General features: G+C 39.9%; 2 protein-coding genes and 1 long non-coding RNA gene across 11 annotated transcripts in view; 2 read left to right on the top strand and 1 right to left on the bottom strand.

Annotated features, from left to right (window-relative positions):
• Positions 1-19,438, bottom strand: part of LOC116922698 (CUGBP Elav-like family member 3-B) — a 64,706-nt gene that overhangs the window by 33,724 nt on the left and 11,544 nt on the right. For all 7 annotated transcript variants that reach the window (XM_032929081.2, XM_032929080.2, XM_032929079.2 and 4 more), the window contains exon 2: positions 15,990-16,072. In XM_032929081.2, the coding sequence (XP_032784972.2) occupies positions 15,990-16,072 (83 nt within the window). The remainder of the gene's footprint in view (positions 1-15,989; positions 16,073-19,438) is intronic.
• Positions 7,954-9,057, top strand: LOC123472438. The gene is made up of 3 exons (XR_006646857.1): positions 7,954-8,138; positions 8,730-8,779; positions 8,892-9,057. It is a non-coding gene; the product is annotated as an uncharacterized LOC123472438 (long non-coding RNA).
• Positions 12,256-14,809, top strand: LOC123472437. 3 transcript variants are annotated; one of them, XM_045173928.1, is made up of 7 exons: positions 12,339-12,379; positions 12,501-12,561; positions 13,455-13,513; positions 13,575-13,745; positions 13,805-13,934; positions 13,999-14,105; positions 14,190-14,809. In XM_045173928.1, exons 2-7 carry the CDS (start codon positions 12,552-12,554, stop codon positions 14,421-14,423), a joined length of 711 nt encoding a protein of 236 aa, XP_045029863.1. In that variant the 5' UTR covers positions 12,339-12,379; positions 12,501-12,551; the 3' UTR covers positions 14,424-14,809. The 3 variants fall into 3 exon arrangements, with proteins under 3 accessions (XP_045029861.1, XP_045029862.1, XP_045029863.1); XM_045173926.1 differs by lacking the exon at positions 13,455-13,513 and having other exon boundaries at positions 12,256-12,379; positions 12,501-13,028; positions 13,606-13,745; XM_045173927.1 differs by having other exon boundaries at positions 12,272-12,561.

Raw genomic sequence — 19,438 nt, 5'->3', positions numbered from 1 at the left:
ACATTACGCTAATGTAATTGAAATTCTATATTGAACGAACGGAGGCTTTTGTTTTTGTTTTGTTTTTTAGTGGTATGTCTTGTCCGGTTATAACCGCGTTAAAAGAAACGGCCTGTGGTTATATACATATAGGGCAACAGGTATTAGATGGCAGTTGTCGGTTGACGCAATTTCCCACTGGTTCGTGTTTAGCAACCATCAAGCGCGTTGGAGAATGTCAGTTTCTCTTTTAAAAAAATATATATAGATACAAATGAAGGGCTCAGAGAGATAACATCTGAATTGGAAATAACGTGGAAATGTGGTTTACAACAATTTGTGGTCGATATTCAGTTGATTGCCCCGTGTGGTTTGGCCATTGACGAGCTTAACGGACGACTAACAGACGTGCACCGTTCATCATAAAAGAAAAGGAGAGAAACTAATGCGCTTTATAGGTCTTCGACTTATAGACAAGCCATTTAGACATTCTCGCTGGCCGGGCGCTCATTCATGGCCGTCTATTATTTGTTTTCTATATATATCGACTCTCTCCGGCTTTGAAAAACAGCTATACTACCCCAATCAGCCGGGCTGTGAATTTAGCCATCCATTTTTTCAATTGTTCTCAATTTACTTTACATATGTACATGTAGAGACGAGCAATTTATGTAGCCGTCTTTGGCAACACGTGCGCGAATCGCAAGAATTGCACGGCCCCCGTTATAAATATAGTCTCTGGCAAATAACAAGAGGAAGCCATGCATACATGTACATATTTACGCGATGTTCAGATGTATACTGCGCGTGTTTCGACACTGTTTCATTCATTAAAAAAGAAAAAAAAACTCCCTTTTTTGTCAGAAAGCAAACAAGTGACGAGATGAAAGACAAAAGTGTTGGCTGACACAGCCATCCAATGTCTAAAAAGAGGAAACTTGCAATGATGAATGTTTGATCTTTTCATTCGTGTGTTCGTGTGGTCTAACCTCCCCCCCGCGCGCGTTTAATGCGGTCCCGCTCTTCAAGTTGCTTCGTTGATCGCCGACTAACTTTCGTTAGAGGCAAAACTGTATACTCTTGACGATTGATGAACACTCGTTATGTACCACCACGTCTCGCTTAAAACTATGCATATATGCAAAACAACAAGCAGGCGGTTTGTTTGTTGACCCGATTTGATCAGATTCAACTGATTTTTTTAAAACGGATGTAAAAAACAAACAAATTTCTATTTGAATTCCTCGCATTTTGTGGCACTTGCAAATGCAATGCGAGATTATTCGGCTCGTGTGGGTGTGTAGATATATAGTTTAGACGCAACATCAAATTAGCCCGGAATTCAATCAACTGCGTCTATATGTATATATCTACTATAGACAGAGACGTGATGAAAATTCCACCATCGCCGACTCTATACACCCACAACGGCTGTGTACTTTTTTTTTTGTTTTAAATTAATATTCCAGTCCTCTCTCTCTCTCTCTCTTCCTCTTTCTCTTTGCTCCCGTGCGTGTCGTCTATGATGGAAACAGCGGAGAGTTGGACTTGTGCTGCTCGGCTGTATATAACGAGATCAATACGTGCAAAAGCAATTGCGAGCCTTTTTCCTTTTTCTTGTTTTTTTTTTTGCAAAATGTAAATAAAAGAAAAAGAAAATGCTAAATATATTTCTACCGGTTGGTCGACTTTGGCTTTCATCCTGGCCCTGTTTACCGTATATATATATATACGTTTTGATTCTATCTCTTTCTCTTTGGTGATGTCGGAGCAGTTCTTCTTACTAGACTACAGTCCTCCCCTTTGAAAATGCTTCGCTAATTAGAAGAGAGGAGGCAGAACTGACGACGTTTCTTCTCCGGCGGACCGCACATCGTTGGATGCCCCCCCTTTTTTCCTTCCCCCCCACCCCAACAAGTTCTTCTTTCTTTATAGGTTCTTCCCTCGATCTATTCCGCTCTTGATAAGCAAAGTGAGGGGCACCCGACTTTATAGCTGGAAGAAAACTAATTAGTCATTTACAAATCAAAAGCTATATACGGTCTCCCTTCTGTCTGTATATTCGTAATACCTTGTACTTCTTTCACCCTTTGGCATTCGTCGTGTATATAACATAGTGAGAAACGAGTCCAGGAAGCAGCAGGTTATACTGGCTGCTGTGCGTGTTGTCTAGCAGCGTCGGAATACGGGACTATATAGATAGGAAGCCCATCACTAAACGGGTCGTCATGTTCTGATGACTCGCCATCACCTGTGATGCGTGAACCAGCCATAGACACACACACACACACGCATTTTAAATGTACAGTACGTATATCTATATAACCCTCTTCAAAAAAAGTTTGATGTTTTTTATGTCCTTTTGATTAGAAATAAAAAACAAGTTTATAGGCGGAACTTTTTTGATGAGAAAATGAGATCTATCAAATCAAAAGCCGAAAAAACCCGAGAAAGAAAATGGGGGGTTTGGGGAGGGAGGCTTCAGACGGAGCGCGTGCTGGAGGCGGAGTTTCCTTTATATCACGGCAATCGTTGCCGTTCAATCCATTGCCTATGCCCCCCCACTCTCCACCCCTTTCGCTCTATTGCGCCTCCATCCGTTTCTTGTTCACGTGGTGAAGAGCGTCCGGGTGGAAGTAAATCCCAACGACGACGACCACCACACAGGCCATCATTCCCTTCTATGCCAACGCCCACGCACTTCATCCTTACAACTCAAATCGAAAGGAATAAATGAAAGAAAGAAAGAAAGAAAGAAAAAAAATGGGGGCCCGATATCGTTGAGATGTGGAAACACGTCCAACAACAACAAAATTCGATCAAGGAACGAAAAAATAAAATAAAATCGGGAGAAATAAAATATAAAAAAAACTGAATAAAACGTCCCGGCAATGCTGTATGGGCTTTGTGTAGTTGCGCGTCGCCAAAACTGTCCAGGGAGTTTTCCCCTGCGGAGTGAACCAGTTGGCTGGATGGTTCCATACAACCGCACGAAAAATAGAAAAAAAATAAAATAAAATAATAAGAAAAAACAAACTACACACATATATAGAAGGTAGGGTATAGACCCCCTCCACCCTCTCTGCTGGCAGACGTGGAAGATTGAGTGCGCGTCCGGTGCGACCCTTTTCTCTCTTTTTTGTTTTTTGGTTCTTTTTCTTTCTTTTTCTGCTGATTGTTTTCTTCAGTGTCGACGTGTTGAAATGTATTTGCTGCTCACAACACGCAAGAGTCGCCTTTGATTCAGGCGCCGTGTTGGCTCTATTCGATCATGACGTCATCATCGACCAATGCGCAAAGTGTATGATCTATATACAACACTTTGCGCGTTATCCTTCAAGCCAATGGAAGGTAGCATTTAAAAGAATTTTCCGGCCGATTTGGACAAGACAAATTTCTCGTTCGGCCCGGGAAGTCTTTGAAAAGACGAGCGTTGCGATCCTCTCCAAGCTCATCTACATATTACATAAAAAAAAAATGGCAAGTGATACAGAGAAAAAGCCGATAGGTACAAGAGTCCGTCGTCTCTTGTACGTAGTCTATATATATAGAACCTTAGCGAAAACAAAAAGATTTCGTTTTCCTTTTGATTGTGAGGGGAGGAAATGAAGTATTTTAACGCAAAATCAAGCGACCGGACGGAGATCATTCTCGCTCGTTCATCGCAGCAGATTTCGTGGCCCAAGTGTTTAACAAACGAAAGGGGGGAGAGGGGAGAATGATAATAATTTAAAAAAAAAAAGATGAAAGAGATCAAATCAAAAGAAATCACAAAAAAAAGGAACATAGTAATCTGATAGCCTGGCCTATAGCCTAAAATCACGCAGATGAAGGATCACCGCGGCCACAAAAAGCTGTAGCGTTGCCAAACTTAGCGCAGTGGATACATATGTATAGTATATACATACATTAGACGTTTGACGTAATACTAAGCGCAGTGTATTACTCCATTCAAATGTAATAAGACAATCAAAAATGATTTTAAATCTTTTCTATATTTGATTCTTTTGTTGGCTATAAGATGTTTCAGCTATTGTATTTTCTCGACATCGGGGATGATGAGCGAAAGTTGAGCTCGATCCACCTTTTTGATGGTTGTGATGCGCATTTGTTTTGGTTAGACGGCTGATCCGCTGTGCGCGCACATCAACGTGTATAGAGGTCTACATGCATTTCTTTATTTATAGCCATTTCGCAGTGACGTGCTGTGTCAGAGCCGGACGTTGGGGTTTGACAAGCCGCCAAGAAAACGGAAGGCAAGCGATTTGGGATTCAACGTGTATAGTCTGCAACCTCTTAGACTGTGTCCAGAGGTCCCCCTTTCTTATGTATATACCTCCCCCGAGGGATATATAGACTGGGATAATTCCACCACAAAACAAAAACAATAACAACCCTGCCAAACAAAAGGTATAAAAAGTGGGCCATCCTCAGGGCCTATATACAGAATATACCGTATATGTGTCTTGCATGATTGAATATTATAATAGATAACGTCTATTATTGAGCTATTATTGCCTGTATATCTGCGTACGACTGGACTTTTTAGCGGACGTAAGAGAAACAAAAGTCAACTTGCTCCGGGCAGGATGACGACAAAAAGTTTTCTGAATAAACCAAACAAATCTGCTGAGCTATCAACCCACTGCGTCTCAATTATTGATATATAATCCGTACAGACTTATATAGCGGACGTATGTATACATAATAACAGATGCGTATATGTAGGGGTTAGTGGCTCGTATATATATACGTTAAAATGTTTATCCTCTCAATTATTCAGCAACGGCTTAATGAAATTTGAATGCATTCAAAGAGCTACGTATATCTTGAAATGCAGAACAATAATGATATTCCGCTTGATTTTTCAAACTTCATATGTTAATAACACATAAAGACAACACACACAAACAGCGAATGTATTCATTTGTTTTTATAGTATATTCCTCACCAACTTTCTGGGTTTTGTTTTTTGTTTTTAAATATCTGAATGTAATTGGAAAATAATAAAAAAAGTGGGCCTACTTTATGTGTAGACTATACAGTATAACTGCGCTTATCTCGTATCGCAAGAGTTCGATATTCAGGTCAACTTCAATCGCTGCGTCCACAACTTATAACGGCCCCATGTTCGATATCTCATATATTATATAGCAAAGCAAACGATATCGTCCAGATACAACTATTGCGTATCTGCCGAGACACAAATGAGAAATAGTCGTTCGTTCTTTTTTCTTTTCTTTTTTTTTCATCTATAGACTTTCGCTTATGTCATCTGACGCCTTTTATCTGCTGCCCAACGTGCTGCGCTAAGCTCTTTTTTTTTTCTTTTCTTATTTTTTAAACACAAACTAATGTGTAATCACTTTTTTTTTCTTCTTCTTCTACCTCTTCTTGCAGATAGACCCAACATCAATCGAATTGCTGCTCATCCCTTTTTATCTTCCCTATTTCCGTGCTGTGTGTGTTATACTCGCCCTATATGAAAACGTTGGGGGCCTTGTGTAACGCAGACCTCTGTACGCTCAACATCACAGCCGCTCTTCCCTTTTCACGATTCTTCGCTTATTTTTCGGGCTTTGCCAAGCTAAACAATAACTTTCGCTATATAGCTGACCAAAGCCCCATAAAGAAAAGAACCCCCCCCCCCAAAAGCAAATAGAAGAACAAATGAAAAAGAAAAGGGCAAGTCAAGCGCACCGGACAAACGAAATAAAAAAAAAAAAAGCCTCGTGGTTTATAATTGATCAGAAATTACATGTGCATGACGAAGCCAAAGTCATTGGGAACGGGGACTGTTGGCATCTGCCAAGAGAGGTCGAACATGACGACAATCCAACAGTCTCCGACATGATGGTGTAATCCTTTCAAATAGATGTAATTCATGTTAGAACGGAGGGATACGACGGACCGAATGTTAAGAGATGGGAGAGCATGCAAATAGAATGCAAGACGGACAACACACAGAGAACAAAAGGGGTAAAAAAAGAAAGAGAGAGCTCCTTTACTGTCTATATAATAGTGCAACTGCTACACGTACACTGTCTGTGAGACACAAGAGGAGGTCGACAAAAGAAAAAGAAAAAATGAGGAGGAACTAGGAGCGCACCAGCAAACAGACGGGGCGCTGGAGAGGAAATTGGACCGTATGTGTACCGAGAGATACACACAGAACGCACAGACACAAAAGATATCTTTTGACGCAGCACTAGTCCCGTCGTGTTCCATGTCTGCCATCACGTTCACCGCCAAACAGCGATGGAGAGGATACCCGATCCTTCTTCTTGATGTTCTTCTCTTATTTGCCCTTCCGATTTTCTTTTTTTCCTTTTTTTTTTTGGAGACCCGCATTGGGCACATCAACCCCCAATTCTTATACTATCGAAATAAGAAAAAAAGATGATGTCCCTTTTTTCTTTCTTCTTAACCCTTTTGAAATATATTCCAGACTGGTCGGACCAAAGCGAAACAACAAAACAAAACAAAACAAAAAAAAATGGCTCCTTATTTCTTATTCCATGAATGTCGCATTATAACCTTTCGAAAAAAACCTCATCTTCCACCACGAAGGATATCCTTTAAAAAAGAAAGAGAAAAATAAATAGGCCTATCATCAAGGAGACATTCTCGTGCTATCCAGCCATCATCGACACTCTCCTGCGCATAAAACGAAAACGTCCCGTCCATCCACATTTATTTTTTTTTATATTAGGAAAGGGAAAATATCCAGCCGTCTATTGTTGTCACGCGGCTCGTGCTGACGTTGCGTTTCTTGCGGGTCTTGGTCGTCCCTGCCTTTCCGCTCGTCCACACTCTCCACGCCATAAAGAAAGATGTGTGTGTGTGTGCGTGTGCATGTCTAACACACTTTTATCTGCACATCGGATGAATCTACGTCGTCTCCCACCAGCTCATCCCAATATCTTGCTATTCATCATCATCTTCTTATTTTCTCAGCTGTATAACGTACAGTATAACGTGGAGCAGCGCATGTGAAAAGAGATCCACGTCCGAATATATGGCAGGAGGAAAGAAAGAAAAAGAAAAAAAAAAGATGTTTCCTCTCGAGCGAGTGATCTGACATTCTATGGCGGCTATTGATGAAGCGTCCACGTATCTACTACCAACGGCAAGGATATGGAGGGAGGGTTGAGAGTAAAAACTCACGAATGCAGAAAACATTTCCTTCGTTTTATATTTGTTATTCTTGTCGTCTTCATTTTTGTGTTGCGCTTTTACATTCTGTGCGTTCTCGATACGGTCTCAACAACTGGGAAATGAAACTACATAAAAATGGGTTTGTTATTCTTATATATAACTGAAGTTATTGGGCTGTATGTGTACACATCGGATGAAACCGGTCGACAACGAGTGGGAGGAGCGAATGTCGTCCATCAATTGCACAGATTGTGATGTCCACGTTTCTTCCGTTGTTTTCCTTTTAAAAAATAAATAAATGTTTTGTAAAAAGAACGGAGAGACACTGTCCCATTGGCAGGCCTTTTCTCTTTCCTTCGCCGCCTGTTTTGCCTTCGTCACACCGATGCGTACGGACCAAAACACCCCCACAAAAAAAAAGGGGGGAAAGGGACTCGCGCTCTTTTCTATAAATATCCGTTTTACTATTTTACTATAGACGATCTAATTCGACGACGACCGGCCATGTCGATAAGGCCACAATCCGACCTAAACCTCCTTTGGTTTTCTTGTTTTATCCTCTTCTTCTTTTTGTTTTGTTTTTTTGCCTTCCGCATTTTTACATCTACGCGGGAATAATAGAAAAATAAAAAGAGAAAGAGAGAAAGAAGAAAACATGGCACAAGGACTTCAATCAACGACGGCATCGATTCTCCTTCCCTTATCCCCCATCTGCAGTCGACGTCGGTTCAGTGACGCGGATGCAAGCCCTCACCAGCCGCGCCCGCATCCGGAAGAGAAAGAAAAGAAGATGAAAAAAGAAGAAGAGAGAAGTAAAAAGGACGAGAAAGGGCAATGGTGGGGGGGTAGTGTATGGAACGTACAAAAGGAAAAAAAAAAGTGGACCCTGGAACTCGACCGACACAGCGTGTGCGGGCGCGTTCGGGAACTTGTGCAATTCTCATTGTCAGTCGTTGCACGACAGCGAGGAGATAGTCGACTGAGGTCTCTGTGTGAAAAATGTAAAGGCCCCATCTTTTTCTTTTTTGGGGGGGAGGCGGGGGGTTGTTGATTTCTTTGACTATTGTAGGATCCCCTTTTTTTGCCTGTTCTGCTCTGCTATTATTATAGATTTTCAATGACTTCAAAGACTTTCTGCTCCGTCTACATGCTTTGCTTTCTCTCTCTACGTTCTGTTGATTAATCCGCGACGCGCCGTCCTGCCGCAAAGAGACGAGGGCAATGAAACGTCGGGTTTTCTTGTTCTGTCGGCCCAATTTTCGCTCGCATTTGTCCTTTAATGCTCGTCGTGTATACGTTCGCTCTCTTTCATCGTTTGCCGTGTTTGGTCTACTTCAATCTCGTAATCACTGCCATCTAGCGTCAGACGTCATCTTCCTCATCATCTGGCCACCGAGAAAAGAAAGAAAAAAATAAGAAAAAATGGAAAACGAAAACGACGTCGACAGACTTTTTACTTGTCGCCTTTGTGTCTAATGCCACCCAATGTCGCCAACAGAAGCAAACAGCTAAAAGAAAAGAAACTAATCTTTTTTTTTTCTTTTTTTTTCTTTTTCTTTCTGACTTCCGTTGCTGGCGCTCTTGGTTTGCAGTAGATTCTCATTTCCGAAATGTCAACTGCATCTCTCCATCTGATCATCGCGTAAGCCGCTCTCCCTTTTATTTTATTTTCTTATTTTTTCTTTCCCTCTTTCCTTCTCTCTCTGATGTGTCTCACATTCAATCTTTTTATATTTCCCCTTTTAATTCTTAAGTTTCTATAACTCGTCAATGGACGAAGCGGATGGTCTCCGACTCGCGGCCACGCGTCGATATCAAATCGAGAGAGAAATCTATAAAAGGGAAGGAGAGAGAGCGTCGATGGTATACAATCCGTACATGGCGCCAAAAATAGGAAAGAATAAAAGAAAATGAAATAAATGGTTGTAAATAATCTACACATTACACTTGAGGGTCTTCACTCGCAGCTGGTGACTGGGGGGTACACATAAAAAAAAGGGCAAAGGGAATTATTTTCTTTCTTTCTTGTTGTGAAAGGAAGAAATCGACCAAACTCTTTCCGTTTCTGTATAGGTCGGCCAGACTCGGCTGTGAAGTTGAAAACTGGCGTTCTGAGAGCTCGTCAACAAAAAAAAGGTGATGGCTATTCAAAAGAGAGGAGCCAGAAAAGAAATGGAAAGAAAAAAATAAAAATAAAATAAAAAAATAGAAGAAGACGAGGATGTGAGAAGGTCGTGAGATGGTGTCGATGTGGTCCTTAAAAAGAAAAAAAAGAAAAAGAGCTACGACTGAATTGGGTTTCGCTGTTATACATATATAGGCAATATATACATATTTGATGGCGAAGAAAGAAGGACAGGGGATCCAACATCCCATCGATCGCTTCCAATCGATTCGAGTGCTACACACACATACACACACACAAGAACTAGTAGTGTGTGTAGTACTATATAGGATATACTACATCTAAAGGCTCTTATATGTATTATCGTGCAGGAGGGAAATGAGATGAGGTCAGCACAAGACCTATACTTTGCCAGATGGATGAATGTATAGAACACACACACACACACACACATAGAGGGATGGGAAACAAACGAAAAAAATATCGGGGGAAAAAAAAAGGAAAAAGGAAGGACCATTTTCATCAACTGCTCAAGTTAGTCCCTCAATAGCGTATGAAAGCTGCTGTGTTCGGCTGCTACTTGGGGCCGTCCTTATCGTCGCAAAAGGCCAAAAGGCCACACACACACACACACAAAAAAAAGAAATGCCAGTCAGACAAAAAAAAAAAAAAAAAGGGGGGGAACTCAAAAAAGTTCCTTAAAAAAAAAAAAAGGAAAACGCCAGATCGAAAGGAAATATCATATCGATCTGGCCCGTATATACATCCATAACAGCAACCGCCGTGCAACCGATTTCTCGCCCTCCCGATATCACCCACTCCCCACTCCCTTCCTTTAAAAGAGTCAGAAGGCTCTTTTATAAGAGAAAGGAGACCTCTGGCGTGTTCGATATTGATAGATGACATACATAAAAGTGGAAAAAAGAGAAGCTTATTACATCATTGTGTGTGTCATCTCTTTTTCACGGAAGCCTGGCAGACAAATCTAACTAGAAAGCAAAATGGGAAAAGTCATGCTGTGTATAGACCTATACTATATAGGCCTATAACGTGCATAAATATACCTACAGATATATAGTGCATGAAATTTGGCCCTGATATCGACTGCGGCTTCATGATCCAATCAGCATCGATCGATTCAAAAGAAAAAAAGAAAAAAAAAAAATCTCATTCTCTTTCCATGTTGTTAAAGAGAGCGAGAAGCTGCTGTTGCAGGCCAGCAGAAAGGGAGAAAGAATAAGAAGCAAGGAGAGAGAAGGTCCCGCACAAAAGAGAGAAGCCAATAAGTCGTCTTGATCAAATGAAATAGAAACAGATTTGAACGTCATCACACGAGGCTTTTTTTTTCCTTCTTCTTTCTTCTTCTTCCATTTTGATTATCGTCGTTTCCTAGCAGTCAAGTATAGAAATATAGGAAACCCCAAACTATACCTTTTGATTTTCTGGCTGCACCATTACAGCGGATAGGCTATTACACAGGCAACTATTAGCGATAGCTTTTACGTATAAAGTCTACACAGCTTCTCACAAGCTATTCCACTTGAAAATGACGATCTTGTAATTTATCAGAAATCTCTTCAAAATGAAAGGAAAAGCTGAAAAATTCAGAAAAAAAAAGAGATCAAGTTCTTTTTCTACATCAAACAAGTCGACCCACTCCGATCTGAAACCTTTTCGATAAAAAGTACAAGCATCAAAAAAATCTTTTTTTTTTCTTCTTTTCTTTCTTTTATAGAAAATTGTCGTTCATTTTTTATTTTTCAGCAAGAAAAGCAGAAGCGAAATCATCAAACGTTGTTCACGGACCTTTCAAACGTTTGAACGATTGGCTTATCTCAAATAGCTTTGCAAAAGAAAATGTTATCTCCAAACTTGTGCGTTCAATATGAATTATGTTGACCGTCATTAATAATTACGTCAATAGCATCAGGGCGTTTTGATAACAAACGATGGAACACACGCACCATCGCTGCCCACTCCCCACACTGGCTCAACATATACGCGAGCCTCATATAATACAAACAATAAACAACGTTTTTTTCAAATGGAAATGGCGCCTCGGCTTGGACGTTAGACAAGACTTGCGTGTTATGTCACTGATCTGTTGATATAGCCCACATTAATGTCTATACACAGCAACAATAAAAAATGAAATGAAACAAACAACGGTGGCCCTGTATAGCGTGCAAACAACCAATATGTTTATAGACATTTTTTTTTCTTTCACTCTCTCCGATAGATTGAGTAATACATCGCACTGGAGGTGAGGGATGGTCAACAAGCGCCACATATATATACAAGTCTATATGTACACGTGTGCTGCTGTGCTCTTGTTTCCTTAGCACGTTAATGAATCCATTAATTATTAGACTTCGATTTTGCTGTTTGTTTGTTTTAGTTTGTTTGTTTAATGCCATTAAGAGTCATCGACAATATTGGGCACCCTTTTGGGTGGTGTACACACTTTCATTTGTTTGAGTTTCTATACACTTAAAAGCGGGATCAGAAAAAAAAAACTGCACTCTCAGTTTTCAGGGGATATTCTAATCTTATACGTTGGTTATCCGAGATTCGAATACCTCTTAGCTAGAATAGGTCTGGTAGATGGTCTTACCTATTCTAAATCTTCGACTATCTATAAGACAATCCTTATTCGAAATAGAATACCCTTCGTACTTCCGGGTATTCGAAGATCGAGTTTGAATAAAACGCCCCCTCCGTATTCGAATTCGAATACCAGGTATTCGAATTTTTGCATCAGCGTCAGTAAACGTTGCCATCCAAGAGATATTTATCAATAAAAATCATTTTAAAATACAGAATACTGGATAGAAATCCCACAAATAATTCTTAGACACCGGGATTTGATTTAATATAACAGATTTAGCAATATTGAAACAATAAATATTTTTTGTCAAATCTAATTTGAAATATGGCAAACATCCAGCATGCAAAAAAGTTAATGACGGTCGTCAGTGCAGACAATTTTGACAGTTATGTGATTGAGGGCTTTAATGGAATCTAAAACTTGTATCTCAACTTTATCTGCAGAAGACCTGCGGTTTCATCTCCTGTCGACTAACAAACTGCCGGCTGGAATTCCAGAAAAATTGCTAGGTAATATCTATGTAGTAGGAATCTATTTTAAGTTGAACATTTTCTGTGCTGTGTGTTTGTTGGTTGGTGAGACCCTTTTCCAAAATGTCCATTGATTCTTTTAAATGCTTTTTATGTTCAGTTATAGTTAAAGGCAATTATTCTCAACTGACAAGTCACTTGAAACTTTTTCATGGCTTCCTTAAAACAACAGGTCATAGTAACAGAACTTTGTATTGTGGGAACGCTGACTGCAAGGCTGGCTTCAACAGTTTTGCTAAATATAGAGACCACGTTATCAATTGTTTAGTTAAAGATCCACAACCAGATGTTAGACAAGTACTTCCTGATGTTTCTTTTCAACATATCGAACCAGGAGTAACTGATTTCGATGTTAGTGATCCTTTACAGCAGGACAGTTTTCACCAAGCGAATGCAACAGCAGATAAAACAACTCAGAGATTAGCTAGATTCTTTCTTGAATTGAGGGCCAAACACAATGTTAGTCATTCTGCCATTGATTTCATTGCTAAAAATATTGATACTATCTTTAAAGATGTTGCTCAGTTTTGTGATTTAGAAACAAATTTGACATTAACCAACATTGAAAAAGCCACTAGCAAATTGAATTCTCACCAGAAAAGGATTCGTTATTTTACCAGTAATATGGGATTTGTAGAACCAGTCGCGAAGTGCGTAGGCCATAACAATCTTAATTTTAAATGCGACCGACGAGGGGAAAGTAATTGTGCAAAACTACCTGGAACGACTTGAGGCTTTCATTACTGAAAAAGAGCGCATCACAATTGTTCAGATCCTAGTGAATCGCTTAGTGACATTGACTGGAAAACTCGACTTATTTCCCCCGACGGAGAAAAGAAAAAATCTTGGTGAAGCCATAGTGGCTGCGTTTCCTTGCCTGGGAATCAACGTGGATGGCAAAGTGTTTTCTTGTCATTTCTATAATCAAACAACTGGATCTGGTTTTATTGAGACAAGGCTGAAAAGACTGAGGGAAGTTCATCGTGAAGAACCACGCCGGAAGAGGCCAACACAGGACTCTTCTCCAATCCAAAAAAACCGCGTGTCACGAAACGGCCTCATGTAAAGAAAAATGCCGACTACATCTTCAATGAAGCCGAATGCCAGTTTAAGGTTTATTTTTTAAATAACATTCAATCCACAATAAAAGCTTTAACTTTGTTTATATTTACAGGTTGAATGGTTGAAGAGTCATCCGCCTGGAGGAGATAATGACACAGTCATCATTGAGTACAGCAAGGCGACTTTTGGGTATCGCCAAAAAGAAATCAAACAAACTCTGACTGAACCTGGTCTCATCATGAAAGAATATCCCCGCTTCAAGGACTTCCAAAATGGATCTCTGGTAATGTGCTACAGCAATACGTTCGAGATGTTTCAGCTAACTTATTTTTATTCCTAAAGTTTCAGGTAGAATTTCAGTTACTCTATCCCGATGCCAAGAACTTCGAAAAAGTCTTTAAAGAAAAATTCTTATTTAAAATATTGGCTCTGGCTAATAAAAAAAACATTGACATTCCTGACTGCCCTGACGGTAAGTTGATTATAGTCTACTTTTCGAGTTAATTTGTCATTTTTCACGAATTACCTTTTAACAGAATGTCTTAAGGCCGTTTTCGTGTTACTAAAGCTGACTCCAAGCATCGTTAAACTCCGAAAAGTTAATTTTCGTTTGATTACGGAACGACTGATAGTCTTTTTAAAGGCAATTTTCTTTTCAGTTTAAAAGTTTACTCTTTTTCGTCTTTATTTATAACTATAGCAATTTTTTATTGTGTTGTGTTTACAGGATAATGCTGACTTGATTCAATTAAGCGAAACGCGAGACCCTCATTTGAAGCAGCCATTCATCTGCTGCATGGGAACGATGGAAACTCCTACAAACTTCTGGATTGTTATCGATCGTGATATAATACTGTGTGGTAACGACTTTGCAACTGCTTTCGTTAACTTGTTTTGCTCGTTTTATGCATTTAATTTAAATTTCCCTCAGTATTTGGAATCATTTTATGGATTTTTTTGAGGAATGCGTTTTCGATATTAAAATTCATTCTCCCTCAGTAACAGCCTTTAGAGCATCCCTAGAATGTTTAAGAGACCTACAAGGCTAAATTGCAATGCTAACACAATCGAGCTTAAAAGTGAATGGCGCCCACTTTTATAAAAGTGGGCGCTTTCAAGCTTATAAGCTTGATTGTGTCATCATGTGCAATGATGTTTATTTTTAAGTTGAGGTGTTCCAAAAATGCAAATACTGTTGTCTTATTTTGTTCTCCTGTTCTTTATAATAACAAACTGGGTTTTTTATGATAAAAAATTTGTTGTATTTGTATAAATGTTGTCTTGCACCGTTGTAGTATGCTCCTTCCCATGGCCTAATCTCAGATGAATAAAGACTTCTGAAAGACATTTATATTTTGTGATTTATTCATAGTCGTGAAGCAGTATATTTATAGATTGGTGGGTATGCATGAAGAATCGGGGGAAGGGTAAATTCAGGATGCTAGTAGGAATCGAATATCCCTAGTATAGGGGGTATTCGGGGGATATTCGAACCCCTATTCTAGAACAGGTATGCTACTAATAGAATACCCCCCCTATACTACTAGTAGCAAAAACCAAAACGCTACTAGTTCGAATACCCTCGAATACCCCCAAAAAACTGAGAGTGTGATAAAAGAGAAGGGATATATTTATAGACCATTAATTCCGGTGGATCTACTATATATATATAATCTATGGCGATGACATTTCAAGAGCGACGCAATAGCCTACAAGCAAAAAGAAGCCGAACTGAAAAGTTTTGGGGTGGCACTCGAGTTTCGCTCGTCTCTCATTCTGGTGCTTAGTTTTTGTTTTGTTTTTTGTTTTGTTTCGTTTCGTTGTTTGCTGGATAACATAGGGTTCGCAGCCTAGACGATTGCCGACGACTACGACATTAGCTTAAGTGCTGTTTCCTCGACGCTAGTCGCCCTATATCAGCCGTATTACTCTCGCCATTTGCCGAAAGAAGAAGACAACAAACAAAAAACAGACACCCCAAAAAACGTTTTTTTTTTTTTTCTATTCTTTAGCCTCTACTGTTTTGCTTATGCTGGCGTTCCATTAAAAACACAAGCTCGCTCATACATTGCCCCATCTACTCCCCCCCCCCCTTGTTTTTGTTTTTTTAGGGCTTACGAGTCATGTGAACCCATTTGTTATGTACATTCGTTCCTGGCCATAATCCGTGAAAAGCAACACAAAATAAATAATAATAAAAAAAAAAAAAGATAACCACTCGCCTACTGTTGTTGCGTAACATCATCGTGAAAAACAAGTAGAAGTAAAAGAGAAAAAAAATGTTTCATCTTTATAGGTGGATGATGAACTTTTGCGAGCAATTGTGGCGATCTGCGTTTGAATTTGGCTCTTATCAATAGAAGAGGATGTACATAAAAAAATGGCGTAGACACGGCCCTGTGTATATATAGAGTCCTAAATGTGGACGTATAAATGCTGCAATACACGTCGAGCTAAAAGCTTACAATTAATTAGGCTACTCATTTGGCCTCTCGCTGAATGGCTGGTAAATGATGAAGAGACTTACCCCTGGCAAGGTCCGCTTTTCATGAAGCGCGTTCTGGGCGTTGATGGCGCTCTCCCTTGTGCAATACGTCAGAAATGCGCAACCTGTCCAAACATCAAACGAATAAATCGAAGCATTAAAAAAAAATAAATAAAGAATCATAAGAATATAAAATCAACATCGTGGTGTCATCTATTCATATTCAAAACGAGGGCAGAGGGCAGCCTCTTCCTTGAAAGCATCAATCAGCGGGCCCAATAATCACTTCATCAGCAACGGAACAGAAAAAGAAGTTAGCGGCTTGTTTGTCTATCAAAAGAAAAAAAGAAAAAAAGGAAAAAAAACTTCCTCTCACATCTCCCAATTTATTTCCTATTTTTCTTTTTTGTCCGTCCTTTTGTCGTGTACACATATATAGGAGCGGCAAGTATGCGTGGAGTGCGGGTGGCCTCATCACCATTTCAATGGCACCGTTTAATTGGAGCTAGAAGTGCGCCCCGAGCGCCACAGCTGTTATGCAAGACTTTTATTTTCCTTTTTATTTTTTTTAAATAGACACATACCAACTATTAGAGTACATTGCGTCATCCAGTTTAGCCAGCTATCGTAATCATAGATATATATATAATCCTTTCTTATACATTTCAGACGTGTTTCACTTTTTTTAACTGGGCCCGGGATCGATGGTGAATGGCAGTCTAAAACGCGGACTGCACAAATAGACGAGTGGGCGTGCGTCCCAACTCCTATTATACACTCTTATATCATAAATAATAACTGTTTCAGCTAATAGCTGTTCCTCCTATATATTCTCTGGGTATATAAGTTGCGGCTTTCCTATTCATTGCGTTTTTACTCTCTCTCTCTCTCACTTTCCTAACCGGATTTTTTAAGGAGGGAAGTTGCGTTGCTGGGCACTGCTGATAAAACCCTGTAAGATTGCTTCCCTTTTTTTTTTTGATAAAAGCCGTCCCTCGTTTTTCTTTTCCTGTTCTCATTGTACCAAATGCGGTGGTTTCCTAGCAGTGGTCGGAGTAACCGAAAAAGAGAAAAAAAAAGAGGGGGGGATCTCCTACATTGTGTCCGCTCTATTGGACTATAGGCCATCTAATACGTAAATAAATACCATTTAACGACGGTATATATATATATAACAGAGAACCTCCCCACTGCTTAGCGAACTTGTTTTTCTCTTGACCATACACAACGGACAACAACAAACCAAAGTCTCCACCCTCTTTGTTATTATTTTTGTTCAAATTTTTATCTCAACCGAGCAGAGAATGAAATGCGTTCTCTTCAAATAAATAGAGAAACGACATGCTGTATACATCCAGTTGTTTCTTTCTTTTCGTCACGGGGACGAAATCACGAAAAGAAAACGGAACGAGTGTGTAATTCAATTCGATTAATGCCGATGAATCTGGCCAACGGAGGGGAGTGTCGGAATGGAAAAAAGGAATGGAATGGTCTGTGTATAGAGAGAGAAAAAAGAAGAAGAAGAAGACTCACATGGGGGAAACAGATAGACGTGACTCGACTGGTTCGAATCGTGGCACGTCGTTCGCCAGTATATAAGACAAAGTAGGCGTGCCAGCAAACTCGAATAAACAAGGCGAAAAACAAGTGAAAACGCCACGAGCAGAGAACACATCAGGGAAAAAGAGGTGAGTAATCCTTTCTAATTTCTTTTTTTTTTTTTCAAACCAATTTGCATCTCTAATCAAAAGGAGAAAATAAGGAAATAAAAATCATTCAAACGCTCCAGGGCGCTATCATATCAAGGCATTTCTCTTTGCGGCCGCCCTGCAGACAGGGAAACGAAGAAATTCGTTCAAACAAACTCCCACCCTATATACTACTGCGTGAGTCTCCCATTCTTGAGGGGGGGGGGCGTTTCTATCTCATTTGTCGGCAACATCATTCCCCGAATGTTTTCCATCGTTGCACAAGCGACGAGCGAACACCAACTGATGTGCGGAGACATTTTCAATCAAAAGTTTCGACAGCAATCTCAGCGCCCAAATTGCAAATATCGAAGCGCATTCAATATAATGACGAAAACTTGTTAAATGCTCGTCCCCTATACATACACAGTGATTTGCTTCAGAATTCGAAGACGTCAAGCGTGGGATAACGTGGAAGGAAGAAAATATCTATAGCATTATAGCTATAGATGATAGTATACAACCAAAGGAAACGTTAATGAAACTGGAGCAATTACAGAAACTTGCACCCAATTTCGTTGCAGCCGTTCTTAGACGATGCAAGGAACAAACAAAAAAAAACCAACACAAAAATTGGGTAAGAATCTATCATTTCTTTCCTTTAAGAACGTGATGGAATGCTGATGATGGCATCCAATCGTTTCATCTGCTTCTCATCACGTATATCTATAAATATATAGAATTTTCCGTCGGTGAAATTCCCATCATATGGAAGGAGAGGGACGAACTATACATTTAGGTCGGCGTCAGGCCATTTTCTTTTGTATGTCGTTATGCTTTTTGCTTTTTAAATGCTATCTCTCGACCCGGCCGCTTTTATTCCCAGCTTCTAATGCACAAAGATGGCGCGCTTGTGTGTGTGTGAGAGATTAAGGCCGACATTGGGGCCGCAGCTATACGCGCTCACCGCCCATCAAATTTGTGATCGACGAGTTCAGCGCATCGGATCAGCTCAGCAGTAATCGGTTATTTCCTCGTTGGAGCGGCAGAGATTGTTCGTATACGATTTTTTTTTTTTTTCAACGTTCAACATGATGACGACAAGACAAAAAAAAAAAAAATGTCCAACCAGGGCGAAACCGCAGCAATCGAGGGAGAATGATAATTCTGGCGATTGTGTGCGGCGCAGCTCAAAAGTCCTTTCGTTCTTTCTTTCTACGAACATTCTCTTCGGCTCACACGACAACAACAACAACAGCGGCCATCCATCAAGTTGGCCAACTGAATGATTCAACAGAGCGCACCCTCCTCAAAGTCATGGGCTCTCCCTTTTTTCTTCTTCTTTCTGTTCAATCTCGTCGTTGCTGCTCCATCGCTGCCCACTTTTCGGCTCGAATCATTTTTAATTCAAACAATTTTTTAAAAATCCGCCCTTTACTTCTAACCCCCCACCCCGAATAGCGCCGTAATAAAACGGAAGAAAGCCAACCAAAAAAAAAAAAATGAAATAATAATAATATAGTAACAGAAGCAGATGATTCGATGCGGCTGCCATCGGCCGAATGAATCAATGTTCATCGTAACAAGAAATAAAATAAAAGAGGCTAACGGAAACGTCATTGGGTACGGAAATATTTCTTATATATATGACGATCGAAGCCAATATGTGCCGCCTTATTTATAAAATGACATCCCCTAAGCACATCTGCGCGACTGCCTGCACCCTATATACAATCCTATAACCATATAGTAAATGTATATAGTCTATATCAGAATGCTACAATGTCAATACCATCCCAGCCA

This window comes from Daphnia magna, linkage group LG5 (genome assembly GCF_020631705.1).
Source record: "Daphnia magna isolate NIES linkage group LG5, ASM2063170v1.1, whole genome shotgun sequence".
Classification (NCBI taxonomy): domain Eukaryota; kingdom Metazoa; phylum Arthropoda; class Branchiopoda; order Diplostraca; family Daphniidae; genus Daphnia; species Daphnia magna.
The sequence above is the reverse complement of the archived record's forward strand: the minus strand, read 5'-3'. Positions and strand labels throughout refer to the sequence as shown.

Bases quoted from the DNA above. Each gene is read 5' to 3' on its own strand.
- LOC123472437 (XM_045173926.1), top strand. From the start codon at position 12,277: ATGGAATCTAAAACTTGTATCTCAACTTTATCTGCAGAAGACCTGCGG. The intron at 13,935-13,998 runs GTAAGTTGATTA...ACCTTTTAACAG, and splicing joins CATTCCTGACTGCCCTGACG to AATGTCTTAAGGCCGTTTTC. The intron at 14,106-14,189 runs GCAATTTTCTTT...TTGTGTTTACAG, and splicing joins GACTGATAGTCTTTTTAAAG to GATAATGCTGACTTGATTCA.